This window comes from Epinephelus fuscoguttatus, linkage group LG11 (genome assembly GCF_011397635.1).
Source record: "Epinephelus fuscoguttatus linkage group LG11, E.fuscoguttatus.final_Chr_v1".
Classification (NCBI taxonomy): domain Eukaryota; kingdom Metazoa; phylum Chordata; class Actinopteri; order Perciformes; family Serranidae; genus Epinephelus; species Epinephelus fuscoguttatus.
In genome coordinates, this window is record NC_064762.1 from 25,972,163 (window position 1) to 25,989,251 (window position 17,089).

The 17,089-nt window shown below is 43.0% G+C and overlaps 1 protein-coding gene across 1 annotated transcript in view; it reads right to left on the reverse strand.

The window, feature by feature from the left end:
• LOC125897252 (nesprin-1-like) overlaps positions 1–17,089 on the reverse strand; it is a 123,174-nt gene that overhangs the window by 55,862 nt on the left and 50,223 nt on the right. The window contains exons 50-64 of the mRNA XM_049590439.1: positions 16,815–16,985; positions 15,752–15,907; positions 15,215–15,456; positions 13,066–15,103; positions 12,618–12,946; positions 12,370–12,514; positions 11,689–11,889; positions 11,221–11,480; positions 10,985–11,135; positions 10,265–10,408; positions 10,037–10,168; positions 5,096–5,278; positions 2,170–2,307; positions 1,682–1,867; positions 1,085–1,207 (exon numbers count right to left, since the gene is read on the reverse strand). Of these exons, the coding sequence (XP_049446396.1) occupies positions 1,085–1,207; positions 1,682–1,867; positions 2,170–2,307; positions 5,096–5,278; positions 10,037–10,168; positions 10,265–10,408; positions 10,985–11,135; positions 11,221–11,480; positions 11,689–11,889; positions 12,370–12,514; positions 12,618–12,946; positions 13,066–15,103; positions 15,215–15,456; positions 15,752–15,907; positions 16,815–16,985 (4,599 nt within the window). The remainder of the gene's footprint in view (positions 1–1,084; positions 1,208–1,681; positions 1,868–2,169; positions 2,308–5,095; positions 5,279–10,036; positions 10,169–10,264; positions 10,409–10,984; positions 11,136–11,220; positions 11,481–11,688; positions 11,890–12,369; positions 12,515–12,617; positions 12,947–13,065; positions 15,104–15,214; positions 15,457–15,751; positions 15,908–16,814; positions 16,986–17,089) is intronic.

Consider the following 17,089-nt stretch of genomic DNA (forward strand, 5'->3'; position numbering starts at 1 on the left):
ATCGTCACTGTGCAACTTACTGTAATTTACATTTACTTTAGCTATCTAATATTGCACTTTTGGGATGTTTGGAAAATCCAAAATACATTTAAAAAATGCTCAAAATTGATGCAACAATGGCAGAGAAATCCTTACTTGTGAGCATGGTCAAGCTACAAAATGGTGGTTTCTAAAACTGACAATTGCTTTTACAGTCTGCATTACTACATGACAAAATGCGAAATCAGCAGTGCCCCACAGCTCATACTTTCATTTTTTTAATACTGTCAAACCATTGATGTCAAGAAGTTGTGGGATGTCATATTATGCTGCAGTATGGACTATTTGCTTCTATCCTTAAAGATATACTATACAGGATTTTCCTAAAAAACAATGTATGGACTCAGACAGAAGTAATCCCTCTCAATCATCGATTATGCCCTGCTAGAAGTGTGTGGCAGAGAATTCTTCTGAAAAGGCTCCCCGTGCCTGCATTTTCTTATTTTCTTCTTATTGTTTGTGTTTGGGACGTTTATGGGTGTGTAATCTCTTTTCTGTGGCTTTATACTTTCCCTTTTGCTAGCGAGTGTGTTTACAAACAGCAACAAACAATCCTGCCCGGCATAGCTTCACTGAGATAATCCAATATCTAAACTGGATTTAGCAAAGTCACACAATAATATAAACAAACAACCAATTGAGACAGTGGTAGAGCAGTTCAGAGAGGTAAAATATCTGGCTTTGAAAAGAGCATTAATTTAGTTTTAAGTTCAGTTCCCCGTCAGAAAAGGTGGTCTGTCTGGGAAGTTATAACCATACAACTGGATAAATAAAACTTTGATTATACTGCACGAGTTGTGTGAGAGTTTGTATGCAGATGTTTTGATAAACGTGGAACCCTTTTACTCAGGCATGCGAGAAAATAGAAGTTTTCTTTACACAGGGGAATCATAACACAGGGTTAGTATCTAATATACAAATGGCCATTTAGGGGATGAAGTATTTCATAGTTTTACTATTATACAGCTGTCTGCATGTGCCATCTGTACTGTACATTGCTATAAAAAGAGATTAGTAGACAGGAATTATAAATGCATTGTTTCACCTGTCGGTTGTGAAGATGCTCCGACACAGATATGTTGGAGTCGTCCACAGAGGATAAAATCGCTCTGATCTTCGGGATGTTCTTCTCCATAGTCTTCAGCTCTGCCTCCATTGCCTCCACCACCTGAAGTGAAGATTGCCAGCAAGATTTTAGGCAACTTGACCTGTCATTAAATGATCAAGACTGTTTCACATGCTGCACACACAAGAACATAAATGCCCAAAGGCAATGCATTTTTTAAGATGCTACTGATTGTATTTCTCTTGACTTTATATCAACATATATCAAATATGGGCCTCATCCATGCACACTGTGTAGCCACAGTATCCCTGGTTCAATTCTGCCTGGGTACTTTTGTTTCTCGCTCTCTCATGTTTCCAGTCCTTACTACTGTCCCAAATCTCAGACTGTGGCCACACAACAGGAGGACATTTCTACCACTGAGTCCAGTAATCTGCCCAAATAAAAGTCAGGTGTTAGACCTGGTCACTGAGTGGGAGGAACCAAGTTGCCAAAGAAAAAAAATTCTTGCACTTTCCTCTCACTGCCATTTGGGGTCACTAACAACCTGAAATTCCTCTCTTTTAAAATTCTTACCGAAACAGCCTGCAGGAGCTGCTCGAGTGGCTCTAGGATCTGGCGTTGCATTTTGTCTACTTGTTGGTCATTCTGGTCCACCCTCTCCTTGTGGGTGCTGATGTCACACACGTCAGAAATCTCATCCAGGACTGGCCTGAAGTCCTCAAGCGCCTGTCTGATCCTCTCAGAGTCGTCCAGGACCAGCTGTAGTTCAGGATTTAAAATTAAATTCATCATTAACATGAAATATGTGACTTGTGGATCCTGTGGTCCATGACTGACGAAGCCTGACATGCAGTCGGAAATAGTGAGGAGATACATTTAGGATAACTATATTATAAAATGGGTTTTACAAAACATATGTGAGTGAAATTATGAATGAACTGCAGGTATACAGGGTGTGCAAATATGCCATGGTGACAGAGGTATCAAAAAAAATACAACACATATATATATGTAACACATATTAGAATATGTTTGTTTGCTTATTACTTGGCATCACTGACCTGCAGGGAGTTTGCATGATTCTGCAGGCCTCTGGCTGTTGTGAAGCAGGAGGGAGCACTGAGCCATGACTGGGCTTCGTCTAACCAGCAGGTGGCGCCGTACAGAATGTCTTCAAACTCCTGAAGACATTCAGGGATCTGACAAAGAAGTATAGAAAATATAAGGAAGCAGAATGGAACCTTTTTAAACAGACATCTAGAGGCCAATTCCCACCTTGATGTTCCTGTGATGTAGTGCATTTTCAATATACAGTACATAATGAGTTCCTGGTCCATGGTGTTTAAGACCTCACTTTTCCGTATTTCCTGCATTCAACACAGCACAGTGTGAATATATTATAGTACATAGACCGCGGAACCGGGGGGGGTCATGGCCCGGGTAACTTTTGTACTCTGACATAAAGGGCTGCATTGGGACCCGGCGGGACCCAACGCAAATAGTAACAGTCATTTTGAGCTACACTCCATCAGTTGGTGGCGGTAATGGGCCAATCCGCCATTAAACAGTAGAAGAAGAAGAAGAAGAAAACTAATAATAATAAGAAGAAGATGTAGCCTAGCAACGGGATGTCAACACAGGAACTTGGTGCACATGCATGAGCGTTTCCACTCCATATTTATCAATAAATGGACGAATATGCCCTGAACCAGCCTTCATACCAATTTGCCGCTTGCTCCACCTGTCTGTATGTCTGTCAGCTTCATCTGTCATGAGACAAACATGAAAGAAGACGTGCAGTTTATTGTGTTTCACCGGCGATTATTACGCACGTCTGCGCGCTCTTTATAACTCACTGTGTGAACCTATGTTGCATAATAAAGATTTGCCCCCTCGTAATTTTTAACCGCTCCCACAGTAACTTCATCCTGGCGCCGGGCCTGCCTTAACCTCAATCACAGCGTGATTATAGCCTGTAAAGGTAGAAAAATAGCCTAAATAAATACAGAGGAGGAGAATAGAATATGAAACAGCTTTTATTTCATTAAAAACTAAATGAAAACAATGAAATAGGAGCGGTATTCCTGACCAGTGCGTCAAAAGACATGCAGACCAGGGAAACGAAACAAACAACCCCATGAATCTCTTTATTAATAGCCTATAACATGACGTGTTTTCTCCTGCGGGATGGGAGAAGACACAAAATCAATGCATCTCTATTATTGTGCGGGCATAAATTCTCAGAGTTTTGCGGGAGCGGGCGGGAGTGGACATACACACGTTGCGGTTGCGGGCGGTAATGGTCAGAAATTCAGCGGAGCGGGCAGGAGCGTGATGAAGAAAACAGTCCCGCGCAGGGCTCTACTCTGACAAACTATTTTATATGAATAAAAGCCTAAGTTGTAGCCTATCTGTGTTTTTACGAGCCAAGTCACCACACACCTTCACTCACTCTCACCAACTGCTGCCGATAAAAAAAAAAACTCCCACTGACTGCTGCATATTGATTTGATAGGCTGTTAGTGTGCCTATCAAGTGTATTGTTTATCAATACGTCATGCATGAGCGTCGCGAGCTAACGGCGGGCACCTGCGCTGGCTGCATCTGGGAAGATGAAGAGACAGAAGTCGATATCTGATTTTCTTCAAGTAAACAGAAAAAACAAAATGATCAAATTACTCCAGCTTCCACTGTGGCCTCATCTGTGCCTTTATGTAGCTATAAATAGGCTTGGCCTGTTGTGTGTGAATGTTAGAGTGGGATCAGAGGGGTTAATCTGAGCAAGCATGTGTTCGTGTTCATGCGTGTACTGTAGATGTGACTGTGTGGCGTCGGAATAAAAAAAGTGCTCCGCAACGTCAGTAATATGTCTGTTTCAATGCATATGACTTGAAATTATGCCTCAATCATGTTGTAACGGCTGGATGGTTGATGCGTACATGCTGATTCAGGTGCTATCAGAGCCGATCCGCGCATCACTATGGCTTAATGATCAACTCAGTCAATAAAAACAACCCGTCCTGTGTTAGGAGTGTATGTCGCCGACAGAAAGAAAGAAAGAAAGAAAGAGAAGGGAAAAAAGATAGAAAAGCAGCGTACACCTCACATATTTATTTCTCACAGTTGCGCACACGTTTGGCTGGCATGCAGAAGCACCGTCTGTGTGTCTGTGTGTCGAGGGTGCGAGCCTCAGCTTCAGCTGCTCAGATAGAGAGGCTTAGCAAGGTGTGTTTTTTCACTGATTCGGTTCTGCAGGTTCTCTGCTTATGGCAAGCCGTTTTAACATTTAATCGCTAGACTGGATATTCATTGCTGATATCTGCAACATAATTGTGCCTAGTCAAAACTCTTATTCAAGATATCTGTAATTAGATTTTGCCTAGTAAAAACTCTAATTATAGATATCTGTATATCTGATATCTGTCATTCAGTTTTGACTAGTCAGAATGACGTTACAGATATCTGTAATTCAGTTTTGACTAGTCAGAATGACGTTACAGATATCTTAAATTAAAATTCATACTAGTCACAATGACATTACTACTAGTCAAAATGACGTTATAGATATCTATAATGGTAATTCCGGATAGTCGGACTTAGTGATTAAATGTTAAAACGGCTTGCCATACTCTGCTGGTACACTGGAGACGGGGATCAAGCAGTTTGTCTCACTCGGGATAGATTGTGCTTTTTTGGTTCATAGTTTATGATTGACGTGCGATTTATTCGCGTTTAGAGGGAATAACGGAAACGTGGGCACAGTTATCTAACGTTATACAGAATACACAGACTAACTAACTAACTAACTAACTAACTGATTGACTAACATAAACAACTGAAAATTGAAAAAAAAAATGAGCTTGCACCGTTAGCTCCGGTAAGGGAAAGCATGAGGGAAAGCGGCTGACCGGAAGTCACGCACAAAAAAACGGAAGTTGATCACTATTTACTTCCGTGTTTGAAAATAAGGTGGATAGTATTCCTGACCTTGCTGAGGAAGGCGGTGCGCTGCTCTGTCATTTGCGCTGCGTTTTGGTAGAGCTGCAGTGGGTGGGTGAGTTGGTCCATGAGTTGGTGGGCTTGGTCCGGATGCTCCTCTGCAAGATCCTGCACCTCGCTCTCCAGGAGCATCAAGCGGCTGTGCCACGCATCCAGCTCATCCCATGCGTGCTGAGGAACAAACAATGCAAAATATGTAGGGGCTCTGAAGTGACATTGTGATCCTGGAAAGTCATCAGATCTTAGGACAGTGTTTCTGTTGATTGTTCCAGACTTGGTTTTTGGTAGGTTAGCCCATAGATGACTCATTCCTGTGGCTACTGTTCGTCTGCATCACCGCCATCTTGTGGTGGTCACCACGGTTATGAGTGAAGTCGAGAGTCAGTCAGTCAGCCTGGGTCAGTCACGGACTACATGTGGAGGTGCAGCTCTTCACGGCAGGATCAAGCATCAACCCTTAAAAATGCCACAAGCTTGTGCAGCATTTGGCTGCAGCAATCGACGAACGGTCGAAAATGGAGGCCGTGGAATAACTTTTCACAAGTAAGTGTCAATTTCATCGTTTTTTACAGTTCACTGATATAGCTAATTAAAGTGTGATGATCACTTCAGACATAGCAGCCGTGATGGCTAGGCTAAAGCCAGCTACCCGCTCTTTCCTGCTCTGGTTTTGGGCGGAGAGTGAATCAGTACTAGCTCTGTAGGTTATGCGTATTGGCTATTTATGTCTTTATTGCTAGCTAACATTATTGTATTCCTTGTCAGAGCAGTCTGTTGTAATGAACACGGCTACTGTTAGCTAAGCTAGCTAGTGCTAGCTAAAGTTTCTGTATTTGGTCAGCTCTGACTAGAGACAGTGTGCTCAGCAAACTGCTCAAACTTGCTGAATGTTAGCTAGGCTAACGTTACTTGCTGAGTGTCCATTCTTGTAATGTCAAGCCATATATTGCATCTAGCTAACTTCAGGTAATGTTATCTGCTAGTTAACCTAACTTTGAAATGGCATTGTTTTTGTGTCAAAGGTTCCCAAAGGAACTGGAAGCAAGAAGAATGTGGGCCATAGCTCTCCGAAGGAGTGAGTTCAAGCCCAGTGACACAACAGTTTTGTGTAGTTCTCATTTCCTTCCACAAGATTTTGACAGAACTGGACAAACTGTCCGTTTGAAGGAAGGTGTGGTCCCTTCAGTGTTTGCTTTTCCAGATCATCTTAATAGAGTAAGTGTCTTTTTCAAGCAATGAGATGCAATAGCTAAGTCTCTCAAATAAAATAAATTAAATAAATAAATTCATAAATAAATAAGTTAAATAAATAAATTCCAGTTTCCGGGAAATTCACCTGTGCTGAAAGCCACAGTGTGTAGGAATTTCTCCCGTCTAATGTTGAAATCATATATTGCATTCAAACGGATAGCGCACTCTAGCGCCTCACTGTTTCAAATGCGTATTGCAACAACGGTAGTCGCTGTGTACCACAAAGCTATGATAACGTTGATGAAACCATGTCATCTGATACTTCATGGAGTATTCATTCAGGCTCCTACACAGACACAGGGGACGCAAGTTGACAAACCCCCTCCTCACCATGCTGGCTGTGTTTACAACGTAGGACTGTTGGGGCGGATGTAAATTGAAACAAACCAATCACGTCTTGTCCTTTGACAACTGACAAGTGGCTCAACCTCACACACCTCATCCCTCTCCTCACAACACTGCGCCGCTAACAGCTGTTAGCGGCCAGCGCTGCTACTACCCCGGCAGTACTGCAGCATAACAAAGTCCCACTCTTTGAGCATAATGCAGGATCATGTATTATGCAGCATCACGGAAGACGGGATCCTCGTCGCCAAGAAGGCGCAAAAGGGAGTCAAAAAGGCAACGTGACCGGCAACTGCATTACCATTCTCCTTCAGCAGCTCTCTCCACCTGGGAAAGGCTACCCCGATGTGGACCCTCATTTTTTTAATTCACTGGTCACGTTGCCTTTTCTATTCCCATTTGTGCTTTCTTGGCAATGAGGATTCCATCTCCCATGATGCTGCATATGCATGATCCTGCATTATGCTCAAAGAGTGGGACTTTGTTTCAAATTTGCCAGGGTAGTAGCAAAGCGCCTCTTGCTCCTCTCGTTCAGCTCCTCAGTCACGCAGCGCTGGCCTGGCTCTCAACGAAAACGCCGAAGGCAGGGCTGTATGTCCGTTGCTGGCGGATGTATTCTCAAGATGGCGAAACATCATGGAACCCCACAGACGACTTACCTGCACAATGTACAAGCAAATCCGAAATTCTCCTTTTACGAGAATAAGTCAGATTATTGGTCGAGGTAATAGTACACCAGTGATGACATATTTATGAACGCAGACATCAATTTTTGCCAATAAACAACTGAAAATGTTACACAATGACCCTTTAATGATAAAGTCAGGTTGCCATTAAGGCGCCCAGAGAGCAACTGGTGTTCAGTGTCATGGTCACGACACTTCGACTGCCACTGGGTTTTTTTATACACAGGTGGTTGCACTCTGTCGATGGCAAGCCTGGACTAAATACTTAGATATGCTAAAAAAAAAAGAGAGAGGAAAATCCAGCAAAATATAGTCAAATGTGTCTTATCATGGATGCCATGGCCATCAGGAAACAAGTTCAGTACAACTCCCACACTCTGACATTGTCCGACTTTGTGGATCTTTGCAACAGCATGGATGAGACAAGTGTGGCTAGTGAGGCCCTTGTGTTCATGGTAACTGGACTGCTAGGTCCTAGACTGGAAGGCCCCCATCGCCTACTTCCTTACAAATACATTGAAACCAGGAAATCAGAAGGTTTTGCTGGTGCATGCATTCGAGGCACTGCATGAGCAGGGTATCAAAGTCCTGTGTGTGACAACGGATGGGCATGCAACCAATATCAGCATGTGCACAATGCTCGGATGCCAGCTGCAACTGAAGTCTTCGGATGCCCTGACTACATATTTCCCTCACCCTTCAACAGGTGAGCGAGTTTATGTAATGATGGATGCATGTCATATGCTCAAGTTGGCCAGGAACATGTTGCAGGCATACAGCACCATTTTGAGCTCTGCAGGACAAGTAAAATGGAGCTACATATCACAACTAAATGAAGTCTGAGAAAAAGAAGGTCTGCAGGCTGCAAACAGGGTCACAAGCAAACACATCAACTTCACTACACAGAAGATGATAGCTGCAAAGACCCTGAGCCAGTCCACTGGAAAAGCTCTGCTCATGCTTAAAGAAACAGGATACCCACAGTACCAGGATTGCTCAGCTACTGTGGAATTTGTTGAGGTGATCCTTGCTAATTTTAGTTCTGGTGTGATCAGAGGTAAATGTAATAGCCAGTTAGGAGTAAATTCAATGGCTAAACCTATTTGAATATGAGAGTTTTTGTTTTTCAGATGATTGACTGCTTGTTCAATGTCATGAACAGTCAAAATCCACGCGCCAAAGGCTTCAAGGCGCCTTTGGGTTCCTTCAACTGGGCAAGACCTTCAGAATTCCTGAAAGAAGCCCGGCTGCACACTGCTGAAGGCTAAAGGTTTCCCAGTCTCTGTGCCGCCTTCCTGGGTCTCTCAGTCGTACCATTACACCTAGCCTGCAGAGGTCCTGGTGCTGTCATGGGTTTTTTTTTCTTTTGTTCACATTTGAGATGTTTGAAGAAAGTTTAATTTTAAAGGGGAACCTTACCTTTAACTATTCTATACCAGCAAAATGATTTGAATCCAGTTATTTAATATGAAAAGTAGGTTATGTGTGCAATGTGGATGCATAAAAATGGATGAATGAAAATAAAAATATGAAATTTAGCGTACAAGGGGCGGCACGGTGGTGTGGTGGTTAGCACTATCGCCTCACAGCAAGAGGGTTCCCGGTTCAATCCCGGGCGTGGGAGCCCTTCTGTGCGGAGTTTGCATGTTCTCCCCGTGTCAGCGTGGGTTCTCTCTGGGCACTCCGGCTTCCTCCCACAGTCCAAAAACATGCAGATTGGGGACTAGGTTAATTGATAACTAATTTGTCCGTAGGTGTGAATGTGAGCGTGAATGGTTGTTTGTCTCTATGTGTCAGCCCTGCGATAGTCTGGCGACCTGTCCAGGGTGTACCCTGCCTCTCGCCCAATGTCAGCTGGGATAGGCTCCAGCCCACCCGCGACCCCCAAGAGGATGAAGCGGTTAGAAGATGAATGAATGAATGAATGAATGAATGAAATTTAGCGTACAATATGACATTGTTAGCATAATGGCAACTGTCTGCAGAAGCGAGGTTATGTTAGAGGGGTAGGCTTGTTTATTAATGAATTAATTAAATCCACTTACAATAATAAGCATAGCCACTAGAGCTATGTATTTTACAATGTAATAACACTATATGGGAGAATTTACACACTGTATTGCACAACCAGTCAACCAGGGTTTCAACATGTTTATAATAAACCAAATTTCGTGAAAATCGGTTCAGAATTAAGTGAGTTGCAGTAAGAGAAAGTTTGGTACACCTATCTCCATACACAACAGTACTAGCCAGCCGGCAGCGACCTCACCAAGATGGCGACGAAGTTGAGGCATCGCTGAAATGGGCCGAAGCCGTCAACGAGGCATCTAATGTGTATAATATCTATGGGTTATCCACCCATCCTCTTACAGTCTACATTTACATTTGCATGATAGCAAACATAGCTAGCAGAGGCTAATGTTGGTGCTGACAGATTTTACATCTGTGAAATTCAAAAAGGATAAAAAGTGGTATGTGTTGGTGAAGACTGATTAATTCAGATAAATAAATTATGTTTAAAACAAGTTTACAAGACATTCATGAAGAATATTAAAACTTTCAAACTTTCATCTTGTGCACATCAGCAAGGTTTACATAACATCATTCACACACAGACACACAAGTAAACATAAAGCAAATAAACTACCTTGAGTGCATTTTGAGCGTCACTGACTGTTGCACTCTTTTGGTCCAGTAACTCCGTCACTTTCTCCAGGCTAGAGCCCAACTCTGCCACTTGACGAGCCAACTTCCGAACCGGGTCGCTCTTCTCCATGAGCTGCAGAATAACCACACACACACATTTAGATAAATATAAGAGGTTTTGCAGAGATCGCTCATGCAACGTTAAGGATGGATTCCTGTTTCCAGTTACCTTCTCCTCTTCTGTTTGTAGAGACAGTTCAACTTCTTGTAACCTTCTGCTGATATCAGCTGGTATCTCAGTGTACCGGCTCTGAACACCGTCCACGATGCGCTTTAATTTGGCTTTCTGGGAGGACAGATCCTTCCTGAGCTCCTGTCAGAGTGGAAATGCACGAGAATAAATTCAGAGGGACCGGAAATATGAAAGCCAGAGACTGCAAGATGGGGTCAAACGTTTAACATTAAGCCCCTCATTTCCAAATTTGTTTAACTAATTTTCCAGTTAAAGGTTGAGGATATGCTTACAGCAGCCCCCCTCATGAGTCGAATACGAATGGTAGTTAACCTTTTACTGTACTGCTGATTTTTCATGTAGAGGACTGTTCAGACTGACGTTCACTTGAAAAGACCACCTGTGGTCTTAATCTATTTACTGAAGCTACAATTGGTCTGTAGCTGCATCTGACAAAAACTGCCCTGTGAACAAAATTCTTATTTCTCACTGATGCTGTGAATGGCTACTAAGCAACTCCTGACATTAAAGGAAACATATTTTAAACATAGCATGAAAACATGAACAAAAAACCCTCGAGTTTTTGTTTGTCGCTATTTTGCTCGTGAATAAAATGTCATATTTTTTGTTTTTCTAAATGTCACCTGAACTGCCTTTTTACAAATCTCACACTCCAGGTTTCAAACTTGGACTATAAAGCATAAAAAAGAAGCTGACCCGCTGTTCTGTTGGATTCGAGCAGGCTTCCAGCGCAGGAAGAAGGTCAAACATGTGTCGCTCCAACTCTTCTATCTCCTCTTGGACCTGCTGTCTCTCTTTCTCCTCTGCCTGAGCCGCAGCTACCACCAGCAGGTTTCTTTCTTTTAAGCTGTGGAGCACATCAGCACCTCAGCATCCATGACATTAATGAGTAATCGATTTCATCATGTATATCAAAATCAAACAAACCCCACCTCCTGACATTCTCTTGGATCTTCACTAGTGTTTTGCCCATAGGTCCGGGGCTGATGGGCTCCTGGGAGCTAGATAAGCTCAGGGCGTGCTCCAGTCGATGCTCCAGGGAGGCTAAGGCCTGCTGCTCCTGCTCCAGCCCTGCCTGGTGTATTTCAGCCTGAGCCAGAAGCTCCAGGGGCTCCTCTTGAGTGAAGCTCACAGTGGAGGAGTCAGGAACCTCGGCTTGAAGACTGGCCAACAAGCTGCAGCACTGCTCCATCTAAACAAGAGAGTGGAATTTAATCCTCAGTATATCTGTGTATTACTTAGCTCTGTCCTTTACGTCTTGTTTGTGATGCAAACTGTAAACTGTGAATGAAACTGCATTTATTTATTTGTTTGTTTGTATTCATTTATACATGTTACTGAACATTAGGTTATGTTTGGATGCAAAAGCTGTAAGAGGATCTGTTGTTGGTAAAACTCACACTTGTAGTGATGTCCTTCCATTCCTCTCCTCTCTGTTCTGTATGTGCCATCAGTAGGCCGACACCACGGCGTAATGATACCCAGCGTCTCCAGAAAGCGCCCAGCTCGCCACCCTTTCCAACCCCACAGCCCTGCATCGGACATCCAGCTCTCAGTTCTTCTATCTTACCAGCGAGGCTGCGAAGATCTTCCATCAGAAGCTTATTGAAGAGATGGAATGAAGCTCAAGTTAAAATCTGAAGCAGGCAGCATTCGTTTTCTTTTACATGTACGACATGTCAGTCAAAATTTCCAGTGTATTCCTATGAAAATGGTACATGTGCTACTCCAAACTGGTAAAATAAGGAGTAAGAGTCACAGCTATGCTTCTAAGTCATAGAGGTGCTTTAATAGCTAAATCCATCAATCTGACTAACCAACAAACCTGATGGTTGCACGAGAGAAAAATTCAGGAAAGGATTCGTCCTTTAGTGTCTATGAATATTTGTAAAAAATCTCTGGTAATCCATAGTTGCTGATATATTTCAGTCTGGACCAAAGAGGCACCCATAGAGACATGCTGTTAGCATTGCTAAAAGCTAACCGTTTTAAACTGTCAAAGTCTTCGACCTGCAAGGTTCAAGTAGATCCGATACATGTAGACAAATGCATACTGAAACATAACGCTACATCAGACCTACTTTGGCTCTTTTTTGTTGGGCGACACATTTGTCATACGATGTCACTTGTACTGCGGCACAGTCTGAAAGCTTGGCTTCAAGCCTTGAAAGACGCTGACGTATGTCTTCATGGCACTTCCTGTGGCTTGGCCCACTTATTTCACACCTGTGAGAAATTTGGCTTTTAAGTGTTTTATTTAGAAAAACAAAAAAATAATCACAACAAACGCTATGCCAAAGCACTTCATTGAGCTGAGAACAACCAGTACCTCTGCAAGGACTCCAGCCTGAGCTGGGCTTGGGCCTCAAGTACGGCTCTTCCCACCAACAACTGACTGAGGATGCTGATGTGAAGCTGCTTTGGGCGGGAGAGGCAGGGTTGTTGGGGCACCAGGTCTGCAAGGTGGCTTATATGAGCCTGAAATCCATCTTCAAGGGCTTCTAGAGCCTGCTGGGTCTGTCTTTTCTCCTCAGTACAGTCCAAAAACCCTCCGGTAGCTGATAAGAAGGTGGCTTCAGCATTATGAAGGAAGCCTATTGCTCCCTGAGCAGCCCACTGGTAGTCTTTCAGGGATTCTCTCGCCTGGCATAAACTCTCCTGTTGGATACACGTTACATGATTAAGCATAGTTCAGATAAAACAACACAAAAATATGAATTGCAAAGCTAAAAATTCTCTAAAAATAGGCTGCATTATTTCAGATCATTCATGCTTACCATTCGTAAATGGCACTCTCGCATGGTTGCATCCCTAAGAGAGTACAGGTCCTTGTAGTTCTTCAGGTTAACCTTTTCTTTCCGTGCCAGACCTTCCAACACCCTCATCCCAGACTCCATATTTCTCCAAATAACCCAATTTCTTCTAAGTGCAGTATCAATGGCTCTTTCATCTGGATTTACTGGTTCGGCTTCCGCCAGCTCTGCTCTTGTTGTTAGGAAAAGCTCTTTTAAGTTGGGAAGCTCGGAGGAAAACTGCAGACCTCGCAGAAGCTTGGCCTCTAGCTTTTTGATATCATCTGTGACAGAGAACTCCCAGGAGACTAAAGTTTCCACAGTGCGGTGGATCCTCTGCCTCTCTGCATTCAGCTCAGATGGGTACAACTCCTGAGCTACAGCCTCCAATTGGTCTGCTGCTTCCTGACACTGTGTCTTCAACAGGGGAAGCTCAACCAGGAGTGTTTGGCACAGTCTGAACCTCTCTACCACACTTATTGTTTTATCTTTGGCACGCTGGATTTGCTCTTTTGTAATGTCTCTAGATTCCTCCATTTGTCTCCTCAGGTGCAGATATTTGTCTTGCTCAGTAGCATTAATACTCAGAGCTTTGCACTGGTCTTGCAGTTCCCCAATGGTGCTCAGTAGGGAGCTTCGCTTGGCCTCCTGGCAGTGCTCAAGCTCTTGTGCTTGACACTGATGCTCCATTAGCATGTGCTTCAAATGTGCAATTGTTGAAAGGGTTTCCTGTGTTAAAGGGAACCTTTGTTGCTCCACATCGGTGGAGATTTGCTTTAAGCTAGCCTGGATGGTGGCTAACTCCTCATCTGAAGTGGTTCGCTCATGAATCAGCTCCTCCAATTCCCAGCTGGCTGCTTTCTCATGAGCTAACAATCCATCTAATTCTGTCCAAAGGCCTGACAATCTGTTGACAAGGTAGCGGCTCTCTCCTGGACTCAACCCTACAGCTATTTCCTTGCAAATTTCTCCCATTGCTTCCACCTGTTTCATTTGGCTTTTGATCTCCACTGTGGCTGATTTGTGACTTTTCAGCTCGCTCTCCAGCTTTTTGATGTTAGCTTTTGAGACATTGTCAACATGGGTGCAGGGATCTCTTTCAGCATGTGTTTCTGCTAGCCAGGCATCCATGCTAGCGAGCTGGCATAAAAGCTTCTCCCTCTCCTGCAGATTTTTCTTCATGGTGTCAAGAACATGATCCAAGCTGTCAGCAATGGCCTCATACAGGTCTTCTACTGTCTTCAACACATGGTCACTTTCCTCCTTTTCCATATCAGAGACTACATCTTTCATATGCTCAACTTCTTCTTGCATCTTTGATCTTCTAAACCAGACATCATTTTGGAATTTCTTCATCTCAGTAATCTGAAAACGAGCCTCCTCGGGGAAAAGAGCTAACTTTTTCCCAATAGAGATGTGTTTTTCTGCCTGCTTGGCCCATATGATCAGGTCTTGTAGTTGCTTGTTGATCTTAGCAGAAGAAATGCTGCCACAGCTCAATGTGGAAGTGTCAAGCTTGGTCTTGGTGACATTTAGCAAGGACCCCAGTTCCTTAAGATTACGTCTGATCTCGTCCTTCTCTTTCTGACCCAGAGAGAAATGCACAAGAGCGTCTGACTGGGACTGTAAGTGCAGATAAACCTGGTTGTACAGTTTGAGGTCTGTGGTCAGACAAACAAATTCTAAAGCACTTTTGCCATCGTGGCTTTGAAAGTCAGATTTTTGGAGAGCTTCAAGCTTGGCTTTAAGCAGTTCGGCCTCTTTTATTAAGAGAGAGGATTGAGAGGTGGAGCTTGAGGCGAGCTGCAGAGCTCGTTTGATACTTCCTTCTAAAAGTCTCCATTCCTCCTGGACATCTCCAAGCTGGGCAAGAAGAGCACCTGAACTCTCAGCGTTGCTCAAATGGACCGACAACTGGCTACTTAACTGGAGGAGCCCATCTATCATGTCTTTTTTCTGTACCATGGTTTGCAGCAGGGCGTGGAGTTTGTCAGCCTGAAGAGCGCTGCTTCCTAAAGTATTTCTGAAATAAAAAACAACAAATGAGTGATTGTTTTGTGTATCAGGTACACAAAAAACACAATTAAGTTGATGATAACTTGAGTAAAAGCCCAGTTTTAAGTCAGTTACTCACAAGCTCATTTTGTCTTTCTCAGTGGCTACAACCTCCATGAAAGCTCTGGTGATCTTCATCTGTCTGTGATACTGTTTGACCTGATCAAGCTGTGTTGCTTTGACCTGCACTGTGGCAGAGGCATCCAGCAGCGCAGCACAACACTGTCCTTCAACTCTTCTCAAGGCCACTGGGTCACAAATCCTGGCACCACTCATGCTTTTGATAGTAGCCACTTGCTCCTGCACACAGCGCCTGTAGTCCTACAGCGGACAGAACAGACATGAGATGAAATTATTTTGATAGTACAGCTTAAGAGTGTCAGGAAAAGTGTAGAGAAAGGAGATGATATGCAGCAAAGAGCTGTGGGTTAGAACTGAACCCTTTTTTTTTTTTTTTAAACATTTCTACATTTCGAATTTTGTGAGAAAGATACACATTTACATTTTACTTCATTTTACCTTATTTAGAAAAACATTCAGCTACAACAAATTGAAGTGCTTTTCTAAGTATATTTGACATAAAGAAGGAAAAGAGGTAAACTGAAGTGCATCATACCTCTGCCTCCTGCAGTTGTTTGGCCATTGCAGTGACATCGAGTCGTGCTGGTTGGTAGCGACATGCCAGAACTTTTTGGACAGTTCGTACCAAGCGAATCTCTGGTTCACCAGGAGAAGACTTCAGGTACCAGTTTAAATCAATGTGTGGTGTGCGCTATAATAATAAACAATTTTAAAATAGTGGGGAAACTGTTGTCAGTTATTCTGCTTGTTTTGTTTGACCAGCAGTCCAAACCCCCAAAATGATCAATTTACTATCTCATAAAACAAAGAAAAACAATCAAATTCTCACATTTTTAGAACATGGTATTAAGAAAATGTTGGTATTATTCCTTGAGAAGTAAATTATCTCATCATGAAAATACAGGTAAAATGAACAACACTGATCTATCCGCAATGCAATGACCAGAAATAACCAGAGACCGATAAAATTGCACACATTTGTTTGGTTGTTTCTTTTAGTTTTCTTCTTGTCAAGGTTATACGTGTCTTCATGATGAATAGTCTTACAAAATCAAATAATATCACATGTAGCACTGAAAAAAGAGTCAAACTGTGGCACCACAAGTCACAGTCTGTATACTGTGAGTAATTAGACTCACTAATGACCCTGCAGGAAATCATTGCATGTCACCAGTCCATCTTGTGGATCTTCCTGTCAGCAGCATCATGGGAATATATACAAACATTGCTGCTCTTATCTGTTCACTGCTTAACAGATAAGACTTCTTGCTGTTACTGGACCCTCTGAGGGACGCAGTTATGTTTAAAGTCTGAAATCTTTCATTTCTGTGTCTAATAAACAAACTGTGGGCTACTAAACGGAACACATTAGTGCCATTAACAGTGAATAAATAACCTGTGTTTTTAAGTCCTTCAATCAGCTCAGAATTTAAACTTTTGTACACACACACACACACACACACACACACACACACACACACACACACATACTTAAACAAATCAGTGTATTAACTCAGTAACATGTTTTGCAACAGTAGATCTAAATGAAAGAGGTGCAGCAAGCTGTTTTTTATTTCATAAAACAAGTTGATACTCACATTTATTATGTTACTTCTTTCCACCAAGCTCTGGATCTCAGACAAAACATCCTGCATGGTGGATTCTTGTTTGTAGGACTCTGTTGATCTACCTGTCGCCTCCCAAGCCTGCAGATCAGCTTCCAAACCCGGCGCTGTCCTCTCAGGCTCCATGCTTTCTTGGCTCTGACGCTACAAACACATAAGACAGGGGTGGTGTCACAAGCGTCCTCCTTCCCCGTGTTTGTGCACTTATAATAACAGAGTTTCCTGTTCTTTCCCTGCTACACAGTGGT